Here is a 24,127-nt window from a genome sequence, read left to right as displayed (position 1 = left end):
CCTACATTCCTCATTATCTCCAAAACTGTATTTCATTTTGTTGTTCAATGTGACAATACGCCCTTATACTATCAATAAAAATGACAAATGCGCTTACAAATTGCGCAGCACGGGTTGCTAACTTGTCTACGGTTCTGCTACATCATCCGGGTACTCACGGGAAAAACAATAACAAAGGCAACAACCATGTGCCCCTTTAAGTATTGGTTTTTAAAATGCTTAACAACGAATATCAGTGTACCCCGGGTATACAGGAGGGTACCCTGTTATTGCAGTAAGTCACTAGAATACCATTGTGACAGTCTTGTGTACAGGAGGGTACCTAGTTAATACAATACGCCACTAGAGTAACATGGTGACAGTATTGTGTATAGGAGGGTACCTAGTTAATACAATATGTCACTAGAGTAACATGGTGAGAGTCTTTTGTACAGGAGGGTACCTAGTTAATACAATACGTCACTAGAGTAACATGGTGACAGTCTTTTGTACAGGAGGGTACCTAGTTAATACGATACGTCACTAGAGTAACATTGTGACAGTCTTGTAAACAGGAGGGTACCTAGTTAATACAATACGTCACTAGAGTACCATGGTGAGAGTCTTTTGTACAGGAGGGTACCTAGTTAATACAATACGTCACTAGAGTAACATGGTGACAGTCTTGTGTTCAGGAGGGTCCCTAGTTAATACAATACGTCACTAGAGTACCCCGGGGACGGTTCTATATGCATGAAGTGACTTGTTAACGGCGTTGGTATCTGCACCGAAACGTCGCATTCGTTGTAAAAAAAGAAGTCGTATATCCATAGAACTATCTCCCTTCTTCATCTTTAACAGGAGCCTATAAAAACTATTCAAATACATACCCATGAAATCCGAAGTGAACAATTAAAAAGTGTTTCTCCGCCTAAGAAAATGCTCATATTTCAAACCTTACGGAAAGCCGTAACAAATTTTCGAACATATCACAAAAAAACTGCATTTGAAATACGCTTTGAGTAAGTATTTACTTGGGTTCTAACTTCGGAAGCCATGCTTGGATTTCTTTTGTAAATACGATCACAGCATTCATGACAATAGTGTTTATGAATACGACCATTCACGACGATAATATGTCTCATAGGTCAAGCTTCCGACCAAGACCGACAACTGCAGCTGAACTGCGTCAGGCGTTCCTCAGAGTGTGGGCTCAAGTGCCTATGGCCTTCACCAACCGCCTCATCAATTCCATGTATCGACCTTGCACGGCAGTCATCAATGCACGTGGCGGACACACGAGATACTGACTTGTAATGCCATTTTCCCAGAGACTAGTGTTGTGTTTCACTTTAAGTACATTTGACATTATAATTTCAACCTTGATGATCAGCTCTGCCAAGCTTCATCTTTTTAATATGTCTCAAAGTATGTTTACAGTGTTTGGACAAATAAGGTTTCTCATATATCTATCCATGCTGACGTTTCTTTCGCGGTTCAGTATATAAATCGTGTATCTGCAAACATTTTGCAAATACTCCCAGACTTTAATTTTTCAACTTGAAAATGTATACACCTTATCTTGTGCTACAAAGTACCTTTACCAGATTGAATGAAAAGCTTTACTTAATTTAAAGCATTGAATAGATATTGAAACTTACCTGTCAGTCAGCACGCATGAAATGCAACAAGTGTCCGTGAACAGGATGTGTCTGTGTTGCTCCAAGACGGTGTCCTCCCATTAGTTAGACGTCCCAATAGTTAGACAGCTTATAACAACACTTTAAACGGTTGAGTTGAGTTGAGTCTTGACGACACATCTCAAATGTAAATATATCCATCTAATATCAACAGCTCACTTACTTACTTACTTACTTACTTTGGAGATTTAACGTGCGCTTTCCGACTGATGCGTATTTCGCACACGGGCCCGGCCAGGCCATTTAATGTGTTTCCGAAAGGGGCGAAAGTGGTCTGTGCAACCCAAGAGGGGGGTTTTAGGGGTTGCTTATATAGAATTTGGGAATTTTGAGATTTGGAATAGATGCCGATGGGATTGGGGAGGAGAACTAAGGGAGCTGGGTATGGTGGATGTTTGTTTGTTTATGTGATTTTGATTTGGTAGGTTATAGTGTTTTTAGATGCGTTTTATTAGTTCCGTTTTTATTAAGAATACGCCTAAGGCCTTGAAGTTTTCTAGTTTATTTTGTGGGTTTAGTATTGCTTCTAGAGTTAGAGCCTTGTTTAGATTGAGGGTGGTTTGTAATGCGGTTCGATGCGTTAGGTAGTGTGTTTAGTGGATGAGTGCGTGTTCTGGGGTTTCTGGTTGTTTGCAGTGTGGGCAGTTACCTGTAGTGTGTTTTTTAAATTTTTTAGGTGGTTATTTAGGTTGGTGTGTCCTGTTTGGAGTTTAGTGATTACTCTGTCGATATTTTTGAATGGATGGAGAATTTTTGGTTTGGTTAGTGGTTTGCTGAGCACTTTTTTGATTTGGCTATTTGAGTTTAGATATAGGTTATGCCATTTTTTGGTGATTTTTTGCTTGTTTACACTTTTAATTTCTGATTTTGAGATGGGTAAGTTTAAGCTTATTTCTGGGATTTTGAGGGATAGTTTAGCTGCTTTATCGGCGTTTTCATTACCGTATATTCCTACGTTGGCGGGTATCCACAAGAAGGTTATTTGTATGCCTGCCTTAGTTAGGTCGTTGGAGCTTTTAAGTAAACAGCTCACTTCCATGCCGAGAGGTGATGTACTCTACTTTCCTTAAACCAGCCATACCGATACTGATAATGATAAAGACCCCAAGATCATTTTTATTTGTTTGATGAGTAGATAATCTAAACTCAACTCCTTCAACTAATCATACAGTAAGACAATTAAGCTACTCCATAGATTACATTGTTAATCTCATGCCTATTGAACCTGTGCTGAGAGTAAGGTAATTTAGGTTAATTTAACGAAATTATAACATATAAACTCCCTAAACTGTGAGTCCCCTATCCCTACTCAGTACTTTAATCTAATTAGGACTGATCCATTACACCTGTAGGTACATTCCCTCTTTGCCAAAATAAACATGTCTAACAATTGGGACGTCTAACTAATGGGACGTCTAACTAATGGGATATAACCTCCAAGACTTTATCACTTCATGATCACTTGGTGACAGATTGACTGTATGCTGCTGTACAAGGTAGCGGCATTCAGATCAGCTAGAGTCTTGGTCTTCCCCTGCTGTTGCCACATCTCTGACAACTAAATATGTGCATAACTCTGATTGAACGTTTTAGTTATTGTCGCTCGATGCACAAAGTACAGGGGGCAAACCCAGAGCACAAATATCAGCAGGGACAGTCAGGGATGAGAAAAGACATAAATCGTGCTTAAGATATATTATTTATTTCAGGAAATAACAGTGTCAGAAACACCTTCAGTCGAACCTTTTGATGGTCGATGATGCGGCTCTTGGAATAGATAGGGAAAATTAGGGAAGTGTTTTTATTATAAGCAAACAAATGAGTCTGTGTGTATATTATTGCTTCGTCGTTCTTTGAGAGTTCAACAAGAACCCCTGAATACGTGTTTTGCATGCTTACAATTGTAACTTTGATTTCTGCGATAATGACAGGCATTAAAACAAATTCCCCTACAAATTTTCAAAGTTTTTTTGAGAAATAACGAAAGGACTGGCACCAGAAAATGTCATTTAAAAGGGTAACCATGGCCAAAGATTTATCTGTTGCGCTTACCGAGAAATTGGCGGTATTGTGCACCTTGTTAAAAAAAATTAAGGGCCATAACTCTGTATTCCATTAATCTTTATTACTGTAGGGATATTCGAACTCGATCAACATATTTATCCCTTTATGATGTGTGCTTAATGCCATCTTTGTGTCCATAGCTGTTTTCGCTTTTGATTGTGCTTGTGTGTTTTTTGGAAAAATACCACTCCACTCCACTCCACTCCACTCCACTCCACTCCACAAATCGGCCGTCATCAATCCATCAAGCAACAGAAATGGTTTGGCGTTATAGTTCCATATACATGTATACGGCTAACATGATCTTCTCGCAAACCATTTAGGTACTTTGAACTACATCAAGGCAATATTCAAAACAATCAAAGAAGCAGGCCTCACTTCACAGCAGGCCTAAACCCGCACATGTACAGATCCTTCAAACATAGATACAGTCAATCAAATCCCATTCCCTGAACAGGTCCATGATGGGCTTCATTGCTTAGGTTTAGCAACTTATTATCTCAAATTTGGGAATACTTTTGTGGCATCGCCCACCCTTCTACACAACATGTTAAAACAAGACGCATCTTCCGAAGGGTCTGACATTTGTGAACAGGTATTAGAAAACCTAAAGCAAGTCATTACAATTTCCCCCACTCTTGTATAGCCTGACCAAAACAAACCCTTCATCCTCACAACCGATGCATCTCAAACTGCACTATTGTGTAATTTAGGCCAACCAAATTCGTATCATTTAAACAAATGGATTGCTTATTCAGAATGCAAATTTGAAAGTCCATGACCTTCTGGTCCTCATGTCCTAACATAGGTAAGATTTATCCAGTATCCAATGTTTACACTGCAAAATTGATATGTACATGTACGTTACGTAATTAAATTGTCCCTCAAAATGTATCTTTTCAAACAAGTCAATACCCAAAGGTTTTGCCTATACCCAAGTGAATGTGTTTTTAAATATTCGAGGAGATTGTAAAATACTTGAAGCGTTTTTGAAATGCATGTAAAAGAATAACCTTCAATCATCTGCTGGCCTGAGCAAATGAAATTTTTATTTATTTTGTTCTGGGCCGAAGCTTAATCAATAAACTTGATTGGTTAAATGAACAATGTTCCAAGTGGCCTCAGGATACTCCAGTAGGTCACTGTCTTTGCTGCATCATCATCCACGCAAGCTGCTGGTAGGTGGACTGTTTCAAGTACGCCCCTAACGGAGAGGCTAAGATATCCTGTTGTGAATACCAGATTACCAGGCCCGGGTCCGTTTGCTTGTATTGGCTGTAAAAATGTTTATTCCACCATTACGATAAAACGAATTAGTAATAATTGTTTTACGGGTGTATTCCTTTGAACTGCTTTTTTGAATGTTATATCATTTAAACTATGTCAACCACAGAAATCTCTTATCCTGTAGCAGATTTGCCAAATCCTGCTTGTATCTGCTGTAAAAATTGTCCAGCAAGACACGGGTCTTTTCAAGCATAGGTCCTTCACTAATGCTCTTCGAACTGACCCGCATATGGGGCATATTGGCGATGGACGTCAGCCAGTCTTCTGTATAATCTGAAATACAATGGCTCTTTGAATGAGTTGTCCTGACGAAGGGATATGTGTATGATAGTATTGATAGAGTTGATCCGCCGATCCAGGATGTTGATGTATCCGAAACATAAAATGAAGATTGTGTTATCATGAAACTCAGCATCGCCCTTCTGGGTCAATAGTTGGAAAGATTTTACTTACGGAAAGGGAAAAAAAAGATAAAAACTCACTCAGTTTCAAATAGTTATACACTTTTCTCAGCTGAGCTTTTGGATCTTCATCGTGGTCCTCTGTTCGCAAGATAAGGAATTGCTCTCTAGGAAAAACCTTCAGCCATTCTCGCATGTAAACTGAATAGAACCCTAAGAAAATCCGAGTCTGTGAAAGAAGAATAGACATTGTAATATGCGATAACATTTCGTCAGTTGTGAGAATGTGCTTCAGACTTATGTAATACCAAACTTGTCCTACCCGAAGTGTTCGTGCTATGTCCAGGCTGTACAGACATTGTTCCACCGTGTGGTTCTTCATGCAGGTCTCCTCGGTCTGAATATCTTTTCTCACAGTTTTGTCGAAATCCTCAGCTGATCTTCCGCCCATCATCATGTAGTCAGAATATAACCTGCAATCATATCACATGGCACACGCGTACGTAAACGATCAATACGGAAGCCGACTTGAGAGGTCAGGATGTTATGAACAAGTATTTTTGGTGTTCAAACCATTCTTCCAGAAACATAAATATCGTATTTCATTGACATTTTTAAGGTCATATTTTACGCATTTGAACATATGAAGTATTTGAACAGATATATTGTGTATTCGTATTAATGCCATCATATTTACAATTTCCTTTTCGCATTCTGTCACAGTACAGTAATTATACCCGTGTATATCGTTTTTGGCATATGGCCTATGAAATAAACGTTTGTCATATTCAAGCCTAAGAGGTCATGTTTTCCTTCTGACTAAACTTTAATGAAATCTCGAGTGTGCTTATTTCATCAGTAATTGTCGTGACCTGGAAAGTACAGTTAGTACCTCATATGCCACCTTGATTTCACAAACCCGATTTCAGGAAGCTATCGATGCAGCCGCCGCAATTTTGATTTCTCTTTAAACTTAACACTTGCTTCTTTGTTATGATAAAGAAAGGTGTAATGGCCATTCTCTAAACATGTTAAAACGATGCAGGAAAAGGCATTGGCGATGTCAAGGTTGGTTCAAATTGTATCTATCAATATGTACAAGGTTTTTTTTAAAGTGAGTGTGTGAGTGAGTATGGCTTTGCGCCGCTTTTCGCAATATTCCAGGAATATCACGGCGGGGGGCACCAGAAATGGGCTTCACACATTGTACTCATGTCGGGAATCAAACCCGGGTCTTCGGCGTGACGAGCGAACGCTTTAACCACAAGGCTACCCGACCGCCTCGTTTATGAATATAAGGAATATAAATTGTCTTTGTTCCATGACAGGTAAGTTATAGTTACAGTCTCAACGCATACGTCACAAGAAAAATAGGCATGCTTAGGTCACATTTCAATATTTGTTTCCAATGTTTGCATACAGTTTCCCTTTGTGGATTCCGGTTCAGAATAAATCCTGATGCTTGTAAGAGTCAACTCAAATCAGGATCAGATACCTGATTAGAAGTCATGGCGTGCATATTTCCTCTGAGGGCCAGTCCCTGTGACTTGGCTAATTAGAAATCTTGGCGTGCATATTTGCACTGGGGGTCAGTTTGTCAGTCCCTGTGACTTCGCAGATTAGAAGCCATGGCTTGTATATTTGCTCTGAGAGTCAGTCCCTGTGACTTCGCTGATTAGAAGCCATGGCGTGTATATTTGCTCTGAGAGTCAGTCCCTGTGACTTCTCTGATTAGAAGCCATGGCGTGTATATTTGCTCTGAGAGTCAGTCCCTATGAGTTCACTGATTGGATGTCTATGTATATTTGCTCTGGGAGTCAGTCCCTATGAGTTCACTGATTAGAAGCCTATGTATACGTTTTTGCTCTGGGAGTCAGTCCCTGTTGAGTTCACTGATAAGAGGTCATATTTGCTCTGAGAGGCAGTCCCGGTGAGTTCACTGATTAGAAGCCATGGCGTGTATATTTGCTCTGGGAGTCAGTCCCTGTTGAGATCACTGATTAGAAGTCATATTTGCTCTGAGAGTCAGTCCCTGTGACTTCGCTGATTAGAAGCCATGGCGTGTATATTTGCTCTGAGAGTCAGTCCCGGTGAGTTCTCTGATTAGATGTCTATGTATACGTATTTGCTCTGGGAGTCAGTCCCTGTTGAGTTCACTGATTCGAAGTCATTGCGTGCATATTTGCTCTGAGAGGCAGTCCCTGTGAGTTGTCTGATTAGAAGCCATGGCTTGTATATTTGCTCTGAGAGGCAGTCCCGGTGAGTTCACTGATTAGATGACTTGGTATGCGTATTTGCTATGAGAGGCAGTCCCGGTGAGTTCACTGATTAGAAGTCATGGCGTGCGTATTTGCTCTGGGGTTCATGTGGTGAGTCTCTGTGACTTCGCTGATTAGAAGCCATGGCTGGCTTGCATATTTGCTCATGCTTCCGGACACTAGTTAGCCTTGCCGTGATTCGATTATTAAACAACCCATTCCTGCCGTAAAGGCGACTATGCTTGTCGTAACAGGCGACTAACGGGATAGGATGGTCAGCCTCGCTGACTTGCTCAATTCATGTCATCGATCCCATTTGCGTGGATCGATGCTCATGATATTAATCACTGGATTGTCTTGTCCAGACTCGATTATTTACAGACCGCCGTCATATAGCTGGAATATTGCTGAGTGCGACGTTGAACAACAAACCAACCAACCAATCGATTATTAACAGGTAATCGCATTTCAACAGAGAATATTACTAACTTCAGCATTAAACATCATACACTAACTCATTTACACTACAGTATGCGACTGTACAAAATAGACCTGTGTCTGCAAACAAAAAACAGGTACCTACCTATCAGTTGGATTTCTGAAGATGAGAATAAACTTCGGATCTGTATACACGTGTCTCATAAGATGGGGTGTCAAAACCGCTGGTTTCTCTAAACCTGCATTTTGTGGTATTTTTGGCCATCCTCGGAAATCACTAAAATCTGAAGGAGTTGCATCACCTAGACGAATAGGGAGAGTGATGGAGTGAGTGATGGAGTGAGTGAGTTTGTTTTAACGCCGCTGAGCACAATATTTTAGTTATATTATGGCGTGTTAGCTACATGTTGGAGGCCGCCCGATCTTAGTGCGATGCAAGTCCAAGGCATTTACGAGTTTGTTGAAATCAAGTTATATCACAGCGTGTCAGTTTGTCAGTTTTGATTGGGGGGGGGGGGGGGGGGGGGCTAAAGTGATGCAAGTCTTAGACTTTTACCACTAAACCACTTAACCCAGGTGAACAATGCTGACAAACGGAGAAACATAATCGTCACAAGAACCGGGATTCGATCCTGGAACCATAGGTTTCTGGCATGCGATTTCCGTAGCTGTCGACGACTGGACCCCGATCAGAGACAACAAAAGGTGAAAAATAACGCTTTTTTAAAAACATCTTTACCTTTGACAGACGTACATGGCTTTGATAAGTACAATATTGATACAACAGATTTTTTTCGCAAACAACTGGTGTCATCACTCAGCTCTTTCAGTCATCCATTCATAAGATTTTCACCGCTGATTTTATATTCCGTTGGTTAATCGAAACTTGTTATTCTCTGGAGTTGACGCTTTATGTTTATTTGAACTGGGTCGATTTTTTTGCTGGTGGTCTAACCCTGAGCATTTATCAGTTATGCTGAGACAACTATAAAAGAAATGTTTCGGCCGACACTTTAAAACTTCTCTATCGTGTGACTGGAGTGTGGGTCCATCACTTGATTATCGGGTTTGTTTACCTGCCACCGTCGCATGGCTTGAGTACTGCGGTGCGGTGTCGGGCAGCACGCATATACTTTTTAGAGCAAATTTGGAGAATGGCGGGAGCTAATGGTAGGGCGGGGTAGGCTTACCCTTTTCGCGAACACCTGGTGTCATCACGTATTTTAAGTGATCCGCTTATATAAGTTTGACCGCTGTATTTTCCCTTTAATTTATTCCAAATTTAAAAATTCCAAAAATTCAATGTAAGCAACCCCTAAAAGCCCCCTCTTGAGTTGCACACACCACTTTCACCCTTTTCGCAATACACTAAATGGTCCGGCCAGGCCCGTGTGCGAAATAAGCTACAGTCGGAAAGCGCACGTTAAATCTCCTATATCAGTCAGTCAGTCATTTTCCCTTTACGCCCAATTGATTTTTTGTTCAGATATCTGAGACTGGTTATTCTCTGGCCTTGACGTTATAAATTTATATGTATCAAGTTAAATGTAGAAGAATATATAATCGATGGGATGTGGAATTCTATACATAAGCAGAATGGTTTCAGACCGTCTTTGGTGTCCTCTGTCAAATGTCTTGATTATGGGAGAATTTTCAAAGTGTCAAATAATTCGGAAATATATTCAGGGGCACCTACCTGTAATCATATTGTGATAGCCTGTTTCCGTAGTTGTCTGTTCTATCTTTTGCGCAGCGTCAGCAAACATATGTTGAAAGCAGCTGAAGTTGCAGGGTATCCTCTCTTTCATGGAAAATTCATAACCTGTGGAAACGTCAGCGATTTGAAATATCGATGGTTTGTACCATGTTAGTACATTGTTTAATAAATAGAGGATTCATCACGAGTGTTTTTTAATATGGGAAATATCAACCGAGTCTTAGTTAATCGGTATTTGCCGAGCCTTTGGCGAGGCAAATACCGATAAACGGGACGAGGTTGATATTTCCAATATTAAAAAACACGAGTGGTGAATTCTATTTATCATTTTCACATTTTTGCTTCCAAATTAAGGAATAATTGCATTAAACATTAACATCAGCAACTTGTCGAAATCTTACGTATAGATCGTGCGTAGTGAAACATGTTTTCCATAGCCATGTAAACCAAAATAAACAATTCGCTGAGAAAAAAAGGTTCCTCGGACTATTTTAAACAAAATACTTGAACAGACTTTTGCAGAATAATTGAAACTTTAATAACCGTAACAACAACGATTCTGTGTAATCTGATTATATCTCTGGTGTAACTTCACTTATAATATATAGTTTCAAATCAAACCGCTCGCTCTTCCGGTTATCTAATTTGCATATCTAATTTGCATACTTATGTCATTGGGGTATGACATACATGTTTTTATGTCATAAGCTTATGTCATGGATAAATGCTTAAGTTAAATGATAAATATTTGTTTGTGCTGCAATGACATATTTTTCTCATGACAAACATGTCCGCTGCATTTTCGAGGTGGGGGTAGGGGTGTGGGTGTTGCAACGCAACGAAGGCCGCCATCGTGGTCAAGTGGTAGAGCGTCCGCCCGGAGAGCGGAAGGTCCGGGGTTCGATCCCCGGCCGCGTCATACCAAAAGACGTTAAAAGATGGTACTTGTTGTTACCCTGTCTGGCGCTCGGCATTAAGGAGCTAAAACAAGGACTGGTCGGCTCGGAGTCAGTATACTGTGTCTGAGTGGGGTATTCATGTTAAACTGCTGCATGGTATCTCAGTGAGCTAGCACTATAAATCGGCATCAGTCCGGACTAGTACAAGCAGCCACACAAACACACACACGTACATGCACGTCGCTATATAAGTGCAACCCCATTTCACCTCACCTCCAACGCAACGGTTTATATTAGTTGTTTTGCCCTTCTTAATGTCTGGGCAATTCAGTTTGACGTCATATGTTTTCTAACGGGTGTTCTGTGAAACTCCTTATCCCCAAGACTTGTAATCGTACAGTATTGCAATGGTTTCAGTACTGTTCCAACTTTTTCCTGGACACCTACAACCTTTTCTAACACACATTTCCGCGAACACTTAATATCATCATTAATTGATAGTGATTCATAAAACTTATAGGGGCGGTCGGGTAGCCTAGTGGTTAAAGCGTTCGCTTGTCACGCCGAAGACCCGGGTTCGATTCCCGACATGGGTACATTGTGTGAAGCCCATTTCTGGTGTCCCCCGCCGTGATATTGCTGGAATATTGCTAAAAGCGGCGTAAAACCATACTCACTCACTCATAAAACTTATACGTATCTTAGAGTCGGAATGTTTTAACAGATTCTGCTTTGAGCAAATAATTCATATGGTTCTGGGGAAAGCTTGTCACTTATATTTATGTTATTCCAGATAAAGTAACCGTTACTGTTACTATTTGTGCACTACCAACATTTGCCGGAGAGGTATGTTTATTGTGAAACAACCTGTTCTGGCATGGGGGGGCATGGGGGGCCCAGTCGTCTAAGGCGCCGCGATTCGATGTGCAGAGTTGCGTCCCTTGAACACGCCCAAAACCTATGATTGTGGGTTCGAATCCCGGTTCGCCCCGATTATGTTTCTAGGTTTGTCAGCACCATACCCGTGCTCGTGGGTTTCACCGAAGTGGTAATCGTCTGAGACTTGCATCACTTCGGGCTTTCCTCCCACATTGAGCTGACACGCCGTGATATAACTGGAATACTGTTAAAAGCGGCGTTAAACCCAACTCACTCACTCACTCAATGTTCTGGCATATATGCTCCAATACACTTTGAAAATCAATGTGCTTAAAATCCTTTCCAGTCATACACCCGTCTATACATCTATACACAGCCGTATTAATGTAATGATAGAATTACCATATCTTCTACGGCACCAGTAAAAACTTTCCTTCTTTCCGAGACAATTATTGCATCCGAGGACGTCTTCATGGGCCCTTATGCGGTAGGCGAGGTCGGTGGTCCCCGATTTGCACACACCCAGAATATGGTAGTAAGGGATGCACTTGAGACGTAACTTTCCCTCCTCCTTTGTGTACCAGCAGGGGTTCTTAAAGTCCGGCAGATGTCGTGGTCTTTCCTATGATATAAGACAGTATTACCAAAAACATATCATTAATGGTATTTATATGGCATGATTCGTAAAGGAGGCATCCACTTCATGGACGCTTAGGGCCCGTGAAGATCCGGGGTAGAATAGGTCTTCAGCAACCCATGCTTGCCGTTAAAGGCGACTTTGCTTGTCGTAAGAGGCGACTAACGGGATCGGGTGGTCAGGCTCGCTGACTTGCTTGAGGCATGTCATAGATCCCAATTGCGTGGATCGATGCTGATGTTGTCAATCAGTGGATTGTCTGGTCCAGACTCGATTATTTACAGACCGCCGTCATATAGCTGGAATATTGCTGAGTGCGGCGTTAAACATCAAACAAACAAACAAACACACATGGACGCTTAGCATATAACAATTTTGGTTCCAGGTGAAAATTGAAAACATCACAACGCTGTAAATCTGAAAACACATGCTGTTCTTATTCTTCGGAGGTTTAACAAGTGTGCAACACACTTCTTCTAAATTACCAACTTATCTTTAGTCTAGGTACAAAAAAATGAACAAAGAATATGTACTCTTACAACCACAAACAGCGATTTGATGACCGCAATTAAATGTCCTCTATATGTGTATCTACCTCACCTCTTCAGTTAGTGTTCTGTGTTTGTGCAGTCATGGTCCGGAAACAAAGATCGTGATGTTTTCTGAGGCTCTTTTACAAACCTGGTTAATTTGATGTGGTCGTTAAATCTTAATTGAGTTAATTGAGTGTCTAATGTGGACTGTGTGGTGTGAGAGACAGTATGGTCTCAATGTAATATCCTTGACGAAAGTGTATGCTCACAAAAATTCATGTGAAACATCACCGCATTTGATAAAGTAGATCTAGTTTCTAATGAACAATATTTCATTATTTCGGTAAGTATTGCCAATAATAGCGAATGTGCACAGAGTGGTGTCAAACACAACTCAAAGAATCTTAGGCGTTTAACACAACTTATTATTATTGTTATAATTATTATAATTATAATTATTATTATCTACACAAAGTTTCAGCGTGATCACTGTTCTATTGTTCACAGCCTACGTGGTCTAATGGTAGAGCGTCCGCCCGGAGAACCGAAAGTCGGGGATTCGATCCCCAACCGCGTCATTCCAAAAAGATGGTACTTGTTTTTACCTTGCATGGCGCTCGGCATTAATTGGCCAAAACAAGAACTGGTCAGTATACTGTGTCTGAGTGGGGTTTTCATACTAAACTGCGGCATGGTATCTTGGTGGGCTAGCACTATAAAATCGGCATTAGTCCAGACTAGTACAAGCATCCACACTTACGCTATAAAAAATGCATTAAGCCCAATTTCACCTCACCTAACATGTTATATTGTTGGAAATCGGACTCGATTATAAAAAAATCAAATAGAAGCTTATTTCTAAATCTGAATGAAATGATTAAAACAATATTGGCCTTTTAAATAAAGTGTGAAAAGCATAAAGCACTTTTAGAGCAAGTGATAGATATATTTGCAAAGTTTAATGAATATATTATTAGGGGTTTTGAACAATTCTTTGGAATGGAATCGCTATCAGCCATCAATCTCCTTAAAGGGGAAGTGTACACGCAAAAGTTACTTTCTTTCTTTTTCTAAACAAAACGCAATTTTAGAATTAGTTAGTATCTGTGTTTGAAAATATGCACTCATTGTTTCACAATGAAAGTAGGAAGCTCACAATAGTGTGAAAATGATATGCCGTTATGAGTCCTTCGTTTTTCGAGCTAAACAGGCCTGAGTTATCCCCCTTAGATTATGACGTAATTGGTGCCAATTCAACTGGGTCCCTGTCTATTCTCAACGCAAAAGAAATCAAGTACCAGTTTGCGGTAAAACAACATGGCCTACGACACACTCCGGCGCAATGGTGACTCAGCAAAACACTATGCTGGCTGGCATCTGAGACGCAAGAATCACACACATGTACCTACACCACGTGAAGCGGCTCTAACAAAGCATGATGACGTCATTATGTTTATCAATTGGCACCAATGACGTCATATTGCAAGGGGCATAAGTCATGGTGTTTTTGTTATGGAAATAGAACACTTGGTAAATGTGAAAAATATAAATAGCTTTAATGCGAAAAATATGTTGATTAATTATGATATTTTTATATTTTTGTCTATGACACTTCTAGGTTAACACTTTTAATGTGGAAAAAGTACAAGAAAAATAGGTTCATTTCCGTGTGAACTTGCCCTTTAATAGAAAGTGTAGACTTTCTTCCCCGATATGATTGCAGAAATAAACCAAACCCTTTACATACCATACAGAACAGATCTTCTACCTCATGTGGTCCTGCTCCCACACACCGAATGCCAAGTTTCGCTGTATTGGATCCCGACACGTATCCATGTGAACGCATGCTAATTTCATAATGGTCCGTTCGACTGCCATACCGTGTCACAAGCCAAAGGCACACACACAGACCCAGCATCAATAACACCAATCGTCCTGATGCCAACCTCATACTGACTTGCTGGAAAGAGATCCATGTTAGAGTGAGTGAGTGAGTGAATGAGTTGGGTTTAACGTCGCTTTTAACATTATTCCAGCTATATCGCGGCGTGTCAGCTTGATGTGGGAGGAAAGCCCGAAGTGATGCAGTGTAGGCTACCACTTGTGAGGATAAGTCATTTTAGTTCTTTTATGAGAGCTTCATTTAAGTTCTCTAATTTTTTGGTTTGTCCTGGTTAATCATCCGGGTTATAGTCAGTGCATGGACAAGCACGTGGACGTAAGCAGAATGACATGAACTTGTGTAGGGTGTAAATGGCCCATAAAATTTGTAAGTATTAACAATATATATAAGGAACAACATGTAAATCATAACTAGCAATGCTATAACAAATGTAAATGGTGTAAAAGGGTAAATTGCATGTTGAGAAGGTTGAAGTGTGTATCACAGATGTTTCGTTTAAAATCCGGAAAATAATGTTGAAAATAACATAACATGTACTTACTACCTTAGTTACAAGTTGTAATATTTCCCATTTGTTTTTATTATAGCTTGTACCTGTCAACAATAGGCCTTACAATTAAAGGGCCAGTAAAGGAATTTGAAGGAAAGACATAATACAAAATATCTGTCAATGATTCAAGACTGAATCAAAATGTATTCATCAATCTATGCTGAAGTTATAAAATAAACCATTCAAGACAGTGTACTGGATTATGTGTCAATGGCCAAAGCGTATCACCTACATGCAGGTCTCAGACGTTTACCACTTCGGTGAAACCCACGAGCACGGGTATGGTGCTGACAAACCTAGAAACATAATCGGGGCGAATCGGGATTCGAACCAACAATCATAGGTTTCTGGCGTGCCCAAGGGACGCAACTCTGCACATCGAATCGCGGCGCCTTAGGCGACTGGGCCACCCATGCCCCCTTCACAATTATTGAAACATCCCGGTCTGTGATTGGAAATGCGTCAAGTAAGCAATCTTCTTTCATTCCCAAAGTGTGGTGGACCAATGAAGTTGAAAATGCAATCAAAACGAGGAAACAAGACTGTAACGGGGGTTTTCATACTTCTCTTCCTTGTGGCTGTTGCAACATTTCAAGTCGAAATAGATTTACTCCTCTATCTCCTATTTGGTCCAGAATTAAAAGTATCAGCGGTACTTATATCCGGTGTCCTATACCCGTTATAGGCGTAGACGGCAGCATAGTGACCAACTTTCAAAAGGCTAAAAGAATAGTCGAACAATTAAAACAGTTAGTTGCTCTGACAACTTCCTGGGGGATTTCAAAGAACTCAAAGAATCTTATAAAACCACGTTTGTACCTGACTGACTGAAACTCTCATTTAAACACCACTTTCTCATACGATAAATTTAAAGGTGCCAAGTCGAAAACAAACAATTCCTCTCCTGGTGCAGATGATCTATGTTACGAGTATGATCTATGTTTTAATAAAAGCGACGAAACCCTTTCAATATTCAATTAAAAAGATTCGATTGTACAATTCGGACTAAATCATGATCATGTGGTTATAAATCACTATCAAATAGTAATGATACCAGGTGTTCGCGAAAAGGTGAGTGTATCCTGCCCCCTCTGTTGCACCCGTCACAAACACTTGGCGGATATTAAAGCTATTGAATCTGGTATCAATAGTTCACAAAATGTTTGAAATTTTTTCATGAGTTTGTTAAGATTGATAACAGGTTGAAGTATATTATTTATGATAGTGTCTGAGTTCCAGCTCACGTTGGGCTGCCTGGAATGAGGCAACAGATTTCAGCTTCATTTTATCAATATCATTCACCGCAAGCTGTCAACAGTCGTGGGATGCTGGGACAACTGGCCGGCATATGAATTCGATTTGTCATTCTGTAAAAACCAATAGGACAATTCGTCGACGAAAGAAACGTGAGGACGTCCCAATAGCATCAAGGTACACAAGCATATTAAAGGCTTTTGGGGCCAAACGATATCCAGGCATACATAATAGCATCAGCCAGAAGCGTAGTCATCTAGTATAACAAAGTATGGTGTAAACCTCACACTTTCACCATAAACCATAGTATTGGAGTTGACATGCCCACAGTAAGAAATATTTTACAGGCGAACAGTTGAACCTTTCAACACAATAACACTTTCGACAGCCCCAAATGTATGCCTCATGCAATAAGATCGGTTGTATTTGACAATCAAAAGGTTTAAAGAAAATGTGAAATGTAACAACCCCATGTTAACGCAAAAGAGACTGCAATTGACAGAAAACTTGCTTTGCTCCTTTTGATAAATTTATTTATATATTTATTAAATTGATTATGTAACCCTGATCTGGTGCCTGACATAAGAATTACATCATCCGCAAACAGCAACATCAATAGTTCTGTTATGTCAGAAATTAATTGGAATTCATGTGTTCCAAAAAGTGCAATGCCATTGAATAGTTTAATGATGAAGAATGAAAATAGTATAAGACTCAATACACAACCTTGGATTATGTTGATTGGACAGTCGAAAAGGTCAGTCACAGCGTCGTCACAACTAACACATGGTTTAACATTTTGGTAAACTGATTTCAGTATTCTATACATTTTTCCATCCACGTTGTGTTTTTGTAAACATTTCCAAAATCGCTGTCTGTCTACAGAATAGGTTGCCTTTTTCAATTGAAGTCCACAAAGGCAACATATAATTTACGCTCATTATATGCTAGGTATTTTTCAATAACTGCTTACCTTGCCTGAACTAGTAGTTAGAGAAATACCTCGATAGCTGTTTGGGTTAGGGTTAAACATTTCCATCTTTAAATATGGGGACGATAATTGATTTCGTCCACGTGGAAGGCAAAGCACCCACATCAAATATTTGGTTGAAACATCTCACAAGAAGTTAGGTAGAGAATATTTGATCATTTCAAATATAATTTGGTCGACACAAGCAGTTGTCTCAGTCTTAAGATGGAAATTGCATCTTGAATTTCTGTAGCTGTGATAGGTAATTCTAGAATAAAAATGTCTACATCTTCTTTGGTGGAAGGCTGGTTGTCAACATCTTCAGAATATAAGCAGTCAGAATCACATGGTGCTTCAACAGATGAAAATATAGCCTCAAAATGTGCTTGCCTCAATTTGCCTCTATTTGTACACTATTAGATTTATATATTCTATGTTGTCAACATCTTCAGAATATAAGCAGTCAGAATCACATGGTGCTTCAACAGATGAAAATATAGCCTCAAAATGTGCTTGCCTCAATTTGCCTCTATTTGTACACTATTAGATTGATATATTCTATGCTGTCAAGATCTTCAGAATATAAGCAGTCAGAATCACATGGTGCTTCAACAGATGAAAATATAGCCTCAAAATGTGCTTGCCTCAATTTGCCTCTATTTGTACACTACTAGATTTATATATTCTATCTAAATATTAACTGAATATTTTCTGCGTATACTCTAGCTATGTAGATGTATTTGTTGCAGATTAAATTAAATACGAGATATGTCGTTTTACAATTCACAGAGATACTTAACAAGCAATATATCCAATTAGGACGCAAAATAACACATTTTTTGTCATTCTTAATTTCCACACAATTTCTCAAAATCAGGAAAATAAAATGGCGGATTGTTAAGACGGTGGCATAAGTGTGAAAATTATAAACCAATTGTTTAGCCGACATGTGTACAAACGCGTAAACGTTGATTCACATGGTACTTTTGTGCAGCGGTAAAACTCTTCACCTACAAGAACCGATAAAACTTACACGTACCTTAACAGTTTTAGTGAAAACCTGTAAAAGAATTTTGCAAAGAATGCCGGTGTCCCGGTATAAACTCTCCCCCGTACAAATTCTCCCCCCGGAGATTTTATACCGGTACAGATTCTCCCCCGGCGAATCTGTTCTGAAATAAAATCTCCCCCGGGCGGATATATTTCGCGCCCCCCTCAGTATAAAGTCTCCCCCCTGATTATTCGGTTTGTTGCAATGTCTTTAAGTACTATATTCTTTAAATAGTTATCTTTAATGTAAGGAGGGTTACTTTAAAAAATAGATTATGAAATATGGTCATAATGAATTGATATTTCAGAATATTTTATTTGGTAACTGTACCTTCCATCCTAAAATAATTATAAGACATAATCATACCAAACAAAGGATGGGAGACATGAGTCTCTACAGAACTTGTTGTTTCTAATACAGTTGTTGTTGTCTGTATACATTTTTTTAATATACCAGTTTGAGTCTACATGTGAACACAATCGATGGTTGAAATGTTAGTCTAAGAACAAAACATGAACTAATTCTAAAGAACTCTGATGTATAAAGTTACCTTCATCTTTGATTGACTGATGTATTTTCAATCTTTATTCAGCACTGAAGAGGCCACAGGCCTATAGTACGAAGCATTAAGTTTATGAATAAACTGTTATAAAGTATTCATAAAGTATCAGGGGTCATTTCAACTTGCAAAATGATTGACATAGTCCTTTATAGAGCGAGGATTGGGCTGTTTTCTCACCCGATTGACTGACATACAACATTCACATGGTTTAGAATGGTACAATGAATGGTAAAGCATGCAAATTACTCTAATACGCGATATTTCATAAGAAAATATCATATCTCCGTTAAAACATAAAACCAATATTTATGAGTCTACATATTGATATAAGACTTTATCACTGTATCCAATTCCAACATTTTAGATATAAACTTTCGGACAGTTCAGTTCAAAATTCTTCAACCTTTAATACATCACAGGGATTTGTAGCTAGACGACGGGAATCTACAGTCTTGACTGTGTGTGTGTTTTTTTATGAGAATGTTTCTCACCGACCTTAGCGTGTAGGGGTGTGATGTCCTGGGCAGGAAATGACAGTGTTTTGACTACTCGTCTTTCATTAATTAACGTTATGGGCATCCCTAATTAACATTTACTAATTCATGTTAAACCAACACAGGATGTTTTCTGGAAGTGGACAATCGCGAATGTAATAGGGCTGACACGACATGTGTTAATAACTGTCCTAGAACTTCTTAAGTTACTAAACATTCTTTATATCTAACGACTAATATTATATCCACCTATATACCACTTTATTGTCTCATACTGCGGTAGTAAAGAAAACACAGTGCTCAAAGTGAAGCCCTTTTCACTCCACATTCTCAACATCGTCTCTATCAGAAGTGTTTGGCAACTATTGAACTGCATGGCAAGTATTTATAAAACGACCGGACTCCAAGTAAAGAATGATTTGACAAGTCTAGATTGCCTAAGTTCTGGTCCTGAAATCAAGCATCGTTCTGGGACCCATTTGTATTCTATTGAGTAGATTTATAATTTTAACTACGTGAAATTGTATTTCAGGGATGTTGGTTGATTTTAGATGTGGGTATTTATAGATAACAAAAAAATATGAAATATATATTATTTATGATGTTGCTAAGGTATGTGCACGTGTAAAAACTGTAGTTTGCAGTCAACCAAAGAAGATAATCAACACTTCAGATTGTATATTGTTTTGAAATGTCTCGCCTCATGAACACGTTCCTTATTTCAATATTGTATTCAATTCCACCCATGACTGTACACAACATTTATATATTTACATGTATACGACGGCTACATGGGCAAGTATAACGGTAAACACAAACGTGTGTTTGTTTAACATTTTTGTGTGTTGAAACACTGTTATATTAAAGGGAAATATAACCATTTAGTCTGTTCGGGTAACCAATTCTAGCTATTATTTCCTGAATAAAATATTATCTACTTCAGGCATACACATATTGTTTTGTGTCATGTGACACCAGATGTTGTTATGAACCAATACTCATAACGTAAACAACCATAGAAATGTGAAACATCAATAATAGAGAATAACCAAGTTCGATTTTCCAACGAAAAAATTCCTTTTGGCGTGAACGTTGACAATAGCGGTACAAATATATTAATGGATCACTGAAAATCTGTTGCCTCCGATGAAAAGATGAAGTTATGCCGCAACAGTAAGCTCTTAGAAGTCTTGTTTGCCAGCTGGGACCATGTCAATATATATATCAGGTATGAAATGCATTTACACGTTGAACGCATTTGACAGAGAGTATTAGTTATCTTGAACGGTTGGTGAAACCGCGCAAATCGAAACAGTTCATTTATGGTGTAGTATTTCCATTGGCAAATCGAAACAGTTCATTTATGGTGTAGTGTTGTCCACATGTTGATATAAGACTTTATCACTGTCTTCAATTCAAAAATGTTAGATATAAACTTTCGGACCCAACACAAGCCAGATTTTATTTCGTAGGGTGGGGGAGAGTTTATTTCGAGAGGGGCTGAACTGTACCGGTATAAATTCGCCGGGAGGGGTGGGGGGGGTGGGGGGGGTGGGGGGGTGGGGGGGGGGGGTGGGGGGGGGGGGGGGAGTATTCTGGGGGCGAATATATTTCGTGACACCGGAACTACTGATGTAACTGATTTCAGAGATCTTATTAATCCTCGCAAACATTCGGTTTTAACACTAACTACGTAAAAACTGTCAACATATCCACGCCGTTATACTCTGATTAAAGATCTAAAATATATTCCTTAATACAGGCTACCATTTGAAAATGGTATCAGTGTAATACCAGGGGCTAGAATATCATGGTGCAACCAGGTTTCTGTTAAACATACAACATCATAACTATCTAATTCAGCATTGATTAAATCTACTTTAAAATCTACTAAGACTGCGTACGTTTACATGTTTAATCTTTATAAGCAAAGTAACCCAAAATATAGATAATGTGTATCATCTTCCCGAAATGATTAGCATGTAGAATAGATTCAAAAACACCTGTATTGAACAACATCAACCGGCATCGTCAAAGCAAAGTGTACATGTAATTGTTACAATGGGGCTGGCGGTGAATATTAATGAAGAACATCTTGTTAAAAAGACACACCGAAACTGATTTGCATAACTGATGACCACAACATATTGCAAAATATCAAAATAGTAAAAATGATACAGTTTAACCTCACACTGAAGAGAAAACAAGAACGACACAGAAAAGTAAAATAGTACGTCATATAGAACTGAGATAAAGTAATCTGAGAAGGGATTCATACGTTATATACAACTTAAAAATATAATATTATGAAAAACGAAAGGAAAGGTGGGACACCCCCCACCCCCCACCACACACCCCACACCCCACACAAGTAACTAAATGTATAATTCAGAAAAAATAAAGGAGATAAAAAAAAATGAATAAAAAAACACATAAACAAATTAACATTAAAACTATTGGCAACTGCATGGCAAGTATTTATAAAACGACCGGGGGAGGAAATATTCTGGGGGGAGATTTTATTTCGTAGGGTGGGGGAGAGTTTATTTCGAGAGGGGCGGAACTGTACCGGTATAAATTCGCCGGGGGGAGATTTTATTCTGGGGGCGAATATATTTCGTGACACCGGAATCAAGATCCCACCTTAAAAAAGCACATGTGCTAAAAATTAGCTCAACAGTTTTAGTGAAAACCTGTAAAAGCATAAACATTTTGCAAAGAATGCCGGAATCAAGATCCCACCTTAAAAAAGCACATGTGCTAAAATTTAGCTCAACAGTTTTAGTGAAAACCTGTAAAAGCATAAACATTTTGCAAAGAATGCCGGAATCAAGATCCAACCTTAAAAATGCACATCTGCTAAACATTAGCTCAACAGTTTTAGTGAAAACCTGTAAAAGCATAAACATTTTGCAAAGAATGCCGGAATCAAGATCCCACCTTAAAAATGCACATGTGCTAAAAATTAGCTCAACGGTTTTAGTGAAAACCTGTAAAAGCATAAACATTTTGCAAAATTCCGGAATCAAGATCGTACTTTACATGTACATAGGCTAAAAATTACCTGAACAGTTTACGTGAAAATAGATAGATGTTGAATTTTACCTGGCCGAACGTCTGAAATAGTATAACTGTCTGTGATGTGGATGTGTCAGTGATGCTCAATACAACCTTGGGCATAATCAATTGCTGACAGATTGCCGCAGTTTATATACACGCCTGTATCGGGCAGCAGCATCCAGATGAAGGAGAGTCACGATGTGACTCTGCCCCTTTAACACTATAAGTCTCTCGCATGTTGTCAAAGTAAATTCGCCTGGAGCCGATGTAAATAAGTTAATGATGTCCATTTTAATAGGCTACTACTCGCGCTCGTTTTAACTGCGGTTCAAGTATGTCCAGAAATAAATAGTTGACATTTCAGCCAACTTTTATGTCAATTATAGCATTGCCAGTTTTAATAGCTGCTGTCACTCCCGAAAGTTCACAGCCAAGATAGAAAGATAGATAGATAGGTGAAGTGAAATTGGGTTTTACGTCGCGTCCAAGATTATTGCACTTATATTGCGACGTGCATGCACGTGTGTGTGGCTGCTTGTGCTAGTCCGGACTGATGCCGATTTATAGTGCTAGCCCACTGAGATACCATGCCGCAGTTTAACATGAATACCCCACTCAAACACAGTATACTGACTCCGAGCCGACCAGTCCTTGTTTTAGCCCCTTAATGCCGAGCGCCAGACAAGGTAACAACAAGTACCATCTTTAATTTTAACGTCTTTTGGTATGACGCGGCCGGGGATCGAACCCCGGACCTTGCGCTCTCCGGGCGGAGGCTCTACCTCTAGACCACGGAGGCGGTCATAGATAGATAGACAGACAGACAGACAGACAGACAGATAGACCCCGTGCTGCTGGCCATGCATATAATATCAAAGCTGTTGTTGTAACTTTTATTGGGCAGCACTGTGACTATTTATATATACCTTTAACTCAGCGAATAGATAAGACGTACTTAAACTCCCTGTTAAAACCTATACCCTTGGCAAACCGCCTACCATAATTGCGTGGTCCTTTCTGTGTTTGTATAACCTTAGTCAATGTTTGAGCTTTTCGTGTTCGGTGCACAAGGTACTGCGGAGGAACAAACCCAGAGCACGAATATCAACAGTGTCAGACAGTCAGTCAGTAATTAATATATCATATATTTTAGGTGAGGTGAGATTAAATTGGGTTTAACTTCGCGTCCAAGATTATTGCTATTATATAGTGACGTGCATGCGCACGTGTGTGTGCGTGTATGTGTGGCTGCTTGTACTTGTCCGGACTGTATTTCCGGGTTCTGGTCTTCTTTGACGTAGAAAACATGAACTGGTTGAGTGACTTTCCGCCATTAACGTGAGAGGATTACCCACACATATACCCATAATCCTTTGACAAAGAGAAAGAAAGGATATAAATCCTACAGATATCATATCTACCTGGTACTAAAAGTTCACTATCAATCTCCTCTGATAACAAACTGTTACATTTTATATCCCCAAGCACCAA

The 24,127-nt window shown here is 39.3% G+C and overlaps 1 protein-coding gene across 3 annotated transcripts; it reads right to left on the bottom strand.

The window, feature by feature from the left end:
- Positions 1-3,365: 3,365 nt before the first annotated feature.
- Positions 3,366-22,798, bottom strand: LOC124122998 (carbohydrate sulfotransferase 15-like). 3 transcript variants are annotated; one of them, XM_046486225.2, is made up of 8 exons: positions 22,682-22,798; positions 14,540-14,752; positions 12,025-12,244; positions 9,824-9,949; positions 8,273-8,429; positions 5,754-5,904; positions 5,513-5,660; positions 3,366-5,303 (listed from the first exon to the last, which is right to left on the bottom strand). In XM_046486225.2, the coding sequence occupies exons 1-8, from the start codon at positions 22,754-22,756 to the stop codon at positions 5,122-5,124; spliced, it is 1,272 nt and encodes a 423-aa protein (XP_046342181.1). In that variant the 5' UTR covers positions 22,757-22,798; the 3' UTR covers positions 3,366-5,121. The 3 variants fall into 3 exon arrangements, with proteins under 3 accessions (XP_046342181.1, XP_046342182.1, XP_046342183.1); XM_046486226.2 differs by having other exon boundaries at positions 22,641-22,747; XM_046486227.2 differs by lacking the exon at positions 14,540-14,752 and having other exon boundaries at positions 22,682-22,793.
- Positions 22,799-24,127: the final 1,329 nt, after the last annotated feature.

This window comes from Haliotis rufescens, unplaced genomic scaffold (genome assembly GCF_023055435.1).
Source record: "Haliotis rufescens isolate VD_foot unplaced genomic scaffold, xgHalRufe1.0.p SCAF_5, whole genome shotgun sequence".
NCBI classification, from domain to species: Eukaryota; Metazoa; Mollusca; class Gastropoda; order Lepetellida; family Haliotidae; genus Haliotis; species Haliotis rufescens.
The sequence above is the reverse complement of the archived record's forward strand: the minus strand, read 5'-3'. Positions and strand labels throughout refer to the sequence as shown.